The 8,932-nt window shown below is 35.8% G+C and overlaps 1 protein-coding gene across 1 annotated transcript; it reads right to left on the bottom strand.

Moving 5' to 3' along the window:
• Positions 1 to 5,900: 5,900 nt before the first annotated feature.
• LOC119694008 (chitinase-3-like protein 1) lies at positions 5,901 to 8,820 on the bottom strand. The gene has a single exon (XM_038119347.2). The coding sequence runs from the start codon at positions 8,656 to 8,658 to the stop codon at positions 7,117 to 7,119; it is 1,542 nt and encodes a 513-aa protein (XP_037975275.2). The 5' UTR covers positions 8,659 to 8,820; the 3' UTR covers positions 5,901 to 7,116.
• Between the last annotated feature and the right edge of the window lie 112 nt (positions 8,821 to 8,932).

The raw sequence follows: 8,932 nt of genomic DNA, 5'->3' as shown, positions 1-8,932 counted from the left end.
CAAAATAACAAAGAAAAATATCTTTTATGATAATGAAAATTTTATGTACTCAGAACACAAAAATATTATTTAGTGCCTAGTTATAATATCCAATATCAGTGCAAGAATATATAAATAATATGTAAACATATAAATGAAACCTTTGTCATTTAGAATTGAAAACCTATAATAATAATAATAACAGTTAAATAACATAGGCAGGCCTTGCTTATGTAAAACATTTTCTTTCCAATGGATAATATAGTGTCTAGATAGTTTTTTGAATTATAAATGGCTATCTGGTGTGCCCAAGCCTTTATAGAGGGTGCATATTTTATAGTCAGGGTGTCCACTTTCTGGAAAGTCAGGGATAGTCAGGGAAAAGTCAGGGAAGCTCAAGATGGTCATGGAAAGTCAGGGAAATTGATGGGTCACCTGGAAAGTCAGGGAAAATGACTAGTAATGCATATATTTTTGCAAAATTGTAGTTCTTTCCTTTACTCATTATTATTTTTCTTCTTCTATTTTAAACGTAAAATACGTAAGTCATAAAATAAAATCTCGTAAACCAGATTCCAGAGTCAGTTAATAGTTTGTTCAATAGTAAAATGATGTTCCTTTAATTAAATTTCTTTCAAAAGAGTGTGACTCAGCTTGCCATTCTGAACAACTTTTGTTTTAAGAGTTCGTGATGAAAAATAAGTCCCCACATAACGTGTTGGTGCAGACGCGCTGTATCGGTGCTCATTTCACTCACCAATTCTCATCATTTGCTACGGCAGCGGGAGCGCATGCAGAAGCAATTCCTACGCGGCACCTAATGATATTTTTAAAGCGTCGCGACCATACGAAAATATTTGATTTTGGTTTTGTTTTATTTAAAATAATTACGGTATTTATAAAGCTTAACACGCTTTACTCGAGTTATTTCGGTTTTGAAGGTCCTAACATTACAGTATTGTGCAAATTAATGTGAACACAAGTGAAAATTAAAAAAAAACATTTATTAGTTCTAGAATTAAAAAAAACAGAGATATATTAATACAATTTAAGTTGTTTTAATAGAAAATGTGTCTTCCTTGGCTTTTATAACTTCTTCAAAACGTTTTGGCATAGAATCGACAAGGTTTTAACAGTTTTCTCTGATATTTACAGGTCTAAAAAACTTGTATGAATTACTGCCACAATCATTTTAGTTTTTCTTGTGCAATCCGTTTTAAGAAGTCTAATTTTCACTATGGCCCACTTATTTTCAATGGGATTAAGTGCCGGTGAGTTCTCTGGCCATCCAAAGGCATGATATCTTGTTGTCCTTGAAATATTTAAGCATATTCCAGACACGTGGCATGGAGCCGAATTTTGTTGAAAAACTTATTGACCGTTAGCATCAACTTTTCTTAGTTTGGGGCTGTTTTTCTTATATAGGTACCGGATGACCTGTGCCCATCGAAGGGATGATGTACTCGCTTAAATACAGTGACTTGCTAGAACGCAGATTAGACGTTGAACTAAGAAAATTTGATGATAACGGTGAATAAGTTTTTCAACAAAATTCGGCTCCACGCCACATGTCTAAGATTATGCTTAAATATTTCAAGGACAACAAGATATCATGCCTTTGTATGGCCAGAGAACTCACCGGCATTTAATCCCAATGAAAATAAATGGGCCATCGGCCCATCGTGAAAGTTAGACTTCGTAAAATAGATTGCACAAGAAAAACTAAAATGATTGAGGCTGTAATCCATACAAGTTTTTTAGACCAGTAAATATCAGAAAACTGTTAAGGGGCCGTCCATTAATCACGTGAGGCTCAAAAGGGGGGGGAGGGGGTACGGAAAACCTCACGAAACATCACGTGGGGGGAGGGGGGGGTCTCGTTAGATATCACGTGTATTAATTTTTTGCCAAAAAGCGCTAGGTATTTCTAAACCGAAATCTTGAACGACGCAAAAATTTGAACGATTTGTAGTATTACCTTGATTGATTCGCCCGCCGTTGCGTTTCAATTCAAAACGCAATTTTCGTTATATTTTTTCTAGTCAAAAATAGCCTTTACATAGACTCCAAAAAAATACAAGTGATCCAAGGGGGGGAGGGGGTCTTGGTCCCAAACCTCACCAAATATCACCAGGGGGGAGGGGGGGGGGGGGTCAAAAAATTAGAAAAACGACCTCACGTGATTAATGGACGGCCCCTAAAATCATGTCGGTTCTATGCCAAATTGTGTTGAAGAAGTTATAAAAGCCAGGGAGGACACTTTTTCTATTAAAATGTATTAATATAAGTCTGTTTTTTTAATTATACCTATAACTAATAAATGTATTTTTTTCAAATTTTCACTCGTGTTCACATTAATTTGCACAATACTGTACTTTACAAGGTGCTAGTACAAGTTTTATACACAAATTAAAAAGTTTATTTTATCTACCTGCTTCCAAACTCTCATTTGAAAAAAATATATGAGGAGGCGTATTTCTTCAAAGCACCCTGTACTAATCCTACCATCAATAATAGTGCTTAAATAAAATTAACTAGGTCTAACTAACGTCTTTTGCAATAATAGCTAGTGTATCTAGCTTGAATTTCCAAAGTTTAAATGACGTTTTTCAAAAGTAAAATGACATTTTGAAAATAGAAAAAATATATACATCTATTTCTCAATTTTGCATATACATAAAAGAATTACACGTTATGGCAAAATAAAAGTATTCAAACTTTGTTGTACAAAAATTTAAGTTGGTACTTATTTATCATTGCTTTTAGACATAGCCGAAATAGGGTGACTCAGGAGATCACTCTTAACAACTTTCTTTCTACGTGTTTTTGAAATTCGCGTTTTTTCCTCATATAACTTCATTACTTCACCTGTCTAGCAAAGTTTGTGTGAAAAATCTTTTTTTTTTTTAGAATTTCATGTTTTTCCAAATAATCTGCCTGAGTCACTCTCGTCTCTTTCGGCTTAATATTTACTTCACTAAAAACTTTTAAATCAAACTTTGTTTATTTTGATCTCTGGTCAGGGAAAATTTCTGAAATGGTCAGGGAAAAGTCAGGGAATTTTTTGTTGGATTCTGAGTGGACACCCTGATAGTTACTAGTTATTACTAGACAATAAGTTATTAAGTTGCCATATCCTAATGTTTAGATACTCAAACATTATATACTGCATAGTAGATTAGGTATATAAGTACCTATAGTTTGTGATACAGAAGAATTTACATAACTTGCAGCTTACAAGTAAGCTTAAATGTTAAGCTTATATAGGTACTATGTTGTACATAATATAAGTTAGTCATATCAACATTGGCATAACATTCCTGTGAATTTGTCGTTATTGAACATTATTATTGGTCTCCCTTTATGTGATACATTCTAAATTTAGATCTAATTTGGTTTGCTTTGCTCCATAGGTATAAGCTTGATCAATATTTTCAGTTTTTCATCAGTTCTACCTAGTTTTATAATTACTAATAACTTGGATTTCTAAAATGCTTGTTTCTCTGCTTATTCTAAATAATTTCTCAGTCATGGTCTAGGACTTTGACAGAGCCTTTATGTTATAGAATATCTAAGTTTGTAGGTTTAGTTTCGCTTATGTTTTCTTATTGTATGTTTCTCATTTTTGATTACTGCTCTTAAGTTTTATACTAAGTATGACATTTTTATTCGGTCTCAAAAGCATTTGATGTTAAATTCATAGAATATAGTTTTAGAATATTGGTTCTCAATAAATTAGGTGTTTTCTTTTACAATTATTAGCTATACTTAGTTATTTTATTTCTCTTTTAAAATGTAAGAGCTTATTGTAATAGGCAGTTGCCTGATTATTGATTAATCACTATAATCACAATCGAAAGTAAACAAAAGAATCAAGGTACAAAGCTCAAAATGGTGAGAATAGGACATGTAACTACACCACACAGTTGAAGAATAGGTTCTGAGATTGTATCAAAGTCTATATTGACCTTTATTTTATATTTTGAGACTAGACATGGAGCAATATTGAGCATGAGAGTTAAAAAATGACAAAAACTCAATAATTATACTGTTGGTAATGGTATATGTAAGTATTAGGATTCATGAGATTATGTATATGCATTTAAGTAATACAGTAACGAACGATAATATGTACAGATTGCAAGTATGTCTATGTATTGTAGCTCAACGGTAGATATCCCTACAGCTTTAGTCACAAATGTCTATTCTGTTTTGTTCAAATGCAACTTTTAATATCATTGCCAATTAACTTTTTATTATAATTATTATGCCATAATATTAATACGTCAGGCTCATCTAGCCCATTAGTTGTATACTTACCTAATTAAGTTTGATAAGAAAATCTTTGTTTATAAGTAATCATGGACATTTCTGGAAGCTACTCTCACTATTTGAAGAATGGTGCGACTGTTACTACCTACTAAAGCTTTCAAAATGGCAATTCATCTTTGGTTTATGTTTTAAGGAAAGTAATTAGTTTATCTCAAGCCCCACGTAATTTCTGAGTTAAAAATACAATAAGTAGTCGACTCCTATGATTTGAATTATTATAACATTATAATGTGGTTCTTCAGAATTATTGTTTCGAAGCAAATGTAGAATGTAGACTTGAATACTGTCACAAAGTATCAAGCAAGAGTGACCCCGTGCAGCCAGTGATGCCTTCGAATAAAGTAGATGTAAGATATCTATTAATACTGCGTAGATATTGTAAGGTAGTGCCATATTAAAGAGCTTCCTGATTATTTTTATCTGTTTGTTTTATTTCTTCACACTTATTTATGCTAGCACAGAATAATATGTAACTATAGTCACTACTACTAGCCTGTAGGGAGGGGATAAGGGATGATGCATGAAGCCGTTACGGTTCTTCATCTGAAATAGGTATGATTTGATTAGGTTTATCAGCAAAAATTTTTGAAATTGAATTAGGTATCTATTGTTAATTTTCCGTAGACTGAGAATAGATAAGTGTGTATTGATTGACCTGTTTCTTGTTGTAATTGCAACAGTCCGATATATGTAATTAGGTACCTACCTTTGTTATCTTCCCACGTCTTAGGTGATAGGAATACAGTCCTAGTTTAACAACAGGGCTGGATCTGATCTTATATTTTCATTAGTACTAAAACGACACCACAGTGGTATGGTTTAGTGGTGTCGTTTACAATACATAATAATAAGCCTCTGTTTGAATATAACGACTGAATTGATTAAATCCTTGGTCTGCTAAATACTTACAGCGCCATCTATTGAGTGAGTAGAGATTATTTGAGGACAAAGGGATTGGGGTAGTCCTAAAAAATAATACTCAAATAACGTATTTTAAACTAGAATTACTAGTGTTACCTAGCTCATGCTCTAAAGTCTAAACTGTATGTTCTACTAGCGTACTACACTGCATGGTTCTTCTTACGTTACTACTTTTGATGATCATTGATCAAAGTTATGAAAACTACTTACCTATTAGGTATTGGTACACAGTGAAAGTTATGACGACACTCGCGTGCCTATACTGATTAACTTTAAAATGCCTCTAGGTATTCCGCATTGCAGTAGTGTGTAGAATGTAATTAAAATGAACTAGCCTAAATACATTATCTAAGGAACTCGCTAAAACCTTACTAATGTTAATATAACCTAGTTACTAGTGAAGGTTGCTGATGATGATGAATATGATGATTATAGCCGAGCGCGTCAAGTAGTAATAGTAACTACTTATCAAGTTACTATAGTATGATTATGGTAGTAACGGTGTTCAGTTAGGGTTAATGATGTAGAAAGGGAGCCATCATGCCAACTTGTCTGGAGCACTATGCCTGTTAGCTAGAAGATAAGGTTATGTGAACATAAGGTATTTACGCCATGTATGGTACAGTTAGTGGAATCATTCATTTTCTACGGAAATAAAACTATTCAAATGATGCAACATTCATATTTAATGTAGGTATTAAAGTTAGTTCAAAGATAAATAGTTGTAAATTTGTCATAGTAAAATACATTTACCTATAGACTATATCAGCCTACTAAACTACTGTTAAACATTACTACGATAAAATCTTGAAATTACTTACTAACTACGAAGGTATAAGTATGGGTAATAAAATGACACTGTGTTTAACGTAGATACTAGCCAACATTAATAATTTTAAATCACATAAGTAGGTAATAAAATTCACAATCGCGTCCATCACAGTAGGTAGGTACCTAGGTACTTATATACAAAGTATACATCATACATATAGTATACAATATACTTACTCAATTAAAATAATCCTAAATAATAAAAACATATTCACTTAAAATAATCCTCAATAAAACAAAAATAAACTTACTTCACGCTGAAGTTAATTTCTTAACAATATCATGCTAGGTAGGTACATCATACATGGCTACCTACTGCGTAATTAATTAGGTAGGTTCGCACAGCCAAGTTTCTCTTTCATACAATTAAAATAACTTAGGTATAATATTTACAGGTCCCTCAAATTAAAAATAGCTTTAAATTAATTGACTATATCGATGTTATAAACATAATATTAAACTGAATTTATAATATAAAGGCAAAAACTTAAAAGCATTAGTTAACAAACAGGTTTGTTGAATGTAGACATAAGTGTAAGATGTAGTCATTTAACCTTGCAGAATTGAATTGATTTAGTAAGTGATCAATAGCAATTTACATAATATTGCATGCGCCACCAACACACCACCCACACTCAGGCAGGATTAGGTAACGGCGGCGATCGACGCAAAAACACCGGACCGCGCCGCCGCGGCCGACTGGAAACGCTTGCAGTAAATGAAACAGTTAAGTGGCATGCTTCTACTTTTTTTTCAAACTGTAAAAGTTAATAAGTAAGGAATAATGAAGGCGCGCGTGTGTTCTGTGTGGTTGCGCACGCGCCGGCGGCGGCGGCGGCGGCGGCGCGGCGCGGGCAGTAGCGCGGCGAGGGCCAGCGAGCCCGCGTGGGCGCCCCGACCTGGACCGCACGCGCAGTCCGCGCGCACCCGCCCCGCGCATCCACCCCGCGCGCCCGCCCTAAGCCATGAAATCCTGCACCATGTACAAAATAACATATGTCGCAAGAAAAAAACAGGTAAACAAATGCCAATGGAATGTCAGAAAACAGTGATCTACTTGTTAAAAGTGTCTCTGATGGACTGCAAAAGTGGAAACTTCTTATCAACACCCAGCACCTGGCAGTCTCCGCGGTAGTCGTCGGCATTCAGTGAATAGATCATGGCGCCCAGCAGACGGTTGTCCAGGATGTACTTTGCTTTCTCCATGACACTGATGGGATCGTCGTAGGAGACCCAATCATGAGAGTGATACAGATAAGGAACTTTGGTCTCGTTGTCCTTCTTCACAATGACGTCTCCTGTGTGGTCATTGATGAACTTGCATATCTCCGAGTAATCCACAAATCCTAAGCTTCCAAGAGTTCCAAAGCCTGAAGCTGGACTGCCAATGTCTATGTTGGTTGGGTTCACTAGATGAAAGCTGTGTCCGTAAGTGGGTATCCCCACCACAATCTTGCATGGGTACATGCCTTTGCTGACATACATGTTAACAGTGAAGTTTATATTCAAGGTAGACAGGTATAATTGCTCCGTAGCTCTTGGATACAGTGGTGAGTTTAATCCAGTGAATGGTGTAAGTTTGGTGTATGAGTGGAAGTCATATGTCATGAGGTTGATATAATCGACATACATATTCAACTGTTCCACATCATAGGCAGTATCAACAATGATTTTGGGAGCTCCGACAGCAACAGTGAGTAGGTAGTCTTTTCTCTCCCGGAAGAACTCATTGCGGATTTCCCGGAGTAGCTGGGAGAAGTGTTGTCGCTCACGGCCATGCTCATAGACCTGGGGAGTGCCCAGGTTCTGCATGACCATGGAGGCCCAAGCAGCATTAACAGTTACATTGCTGGTGGTATTTGGACGGGCGGCGTGTATTGCTGGGAACTCCCAGTCCAGATCTATTCCATCCAGGGTGTAATTTCTCAGAATTGCTTTGATAGATCTTATGAATGTCTTCCTGGATGCATGGTCCACCACCATCTCGGAGAAGCCGTTGTGGCCGCCGGCACCTCCTACTGAGAGCAATATTTTGAGATCTTTATTCTTCAGCCTCAGTTTTATGATTTCCTTTATAGTCCGTTCTTGGTTTTCGTTCAATACAATCTCTTTATTAACAACCTGAGCAAATGCTATATTTATATGAGTACAGAGTTTGGGATTGATATCAAGTGGCATAAGATCATTTGTACCATTCTCTGAGGGAGTGTTGTAGTAGCAAGATATCACTTTGTTCAACGTCATGTCATTGTGCCTGTCATTCATATAGTTGGCGAAGGCGAGTTCCCTCTCGGCCAGGTAGTCCAGCGTGGGGCGCGGCGGCGGCGGCTCCTGGACGAAGAGGACGGAAGTTGTGATGATAAAAGTCATCGTACACAGGCCGGCTACTGATAATGCAAATAAAGCATAAGACACAATCGATGGACGAAAATGACTGACTGGCTTATCTAAACTTTCTCTTCTTGCGTCAAATATGAGCTCCAGGACATCCGATGAGGGTGGTGAATCAGACGAATCAGACTTCATGTTTACAACAACAACTTCATTTGCCTGATAATAAGTTCCCGATGCCGCGTCACGATAGCTGAAGGTCATTATTTAGACTTTTTTGGGTATAACAGCAGGTATCAGGTTAGATGAAGAGTATGAAATATTTATTCTTCTTTCTAGTTTTCTCACTGTTTACAAATTTTGGAGACACAACATACACAAGACACAAAGTAAACAAACAAACAACTTTTCTCAAGAGATTTTGAGATGAAAAATCGATCCCAACGCTTAATTACACTAAACATAATTCATTATTAAAAAGTCTATCCACCAGTTTCCTCACATTACAACCAGTTTTTTAAAATTAAATTAACCAATT

Source organism: Plutella xylostella, chromosome 12, assembly GCF_932276165.1.
Source record: "Plutella xylostella chromosome 12, ilPluXylo3.1, whole genome shotgun sequence".
NCBI lineage: Eukaryota > Metazoa > Arthropoda > Insecta > Lepidoptera > Plutellidae > Plutella > Plutella xylostella.
Note: the sequence above shows the minus strand (reverse complement) of the source record. Positions and strands in the feature narration are given on the sequence as shown.

What these genes read in the sequence shown, in the direction of transcription:
- LOC119694008 (XM_038119347.2), bottom strand. Translation starts at nt 8,658, where the DNA reads ATGACCTTCAGCTATCGTGACGCGGCATCGGGAACTTATTATCAGGCA.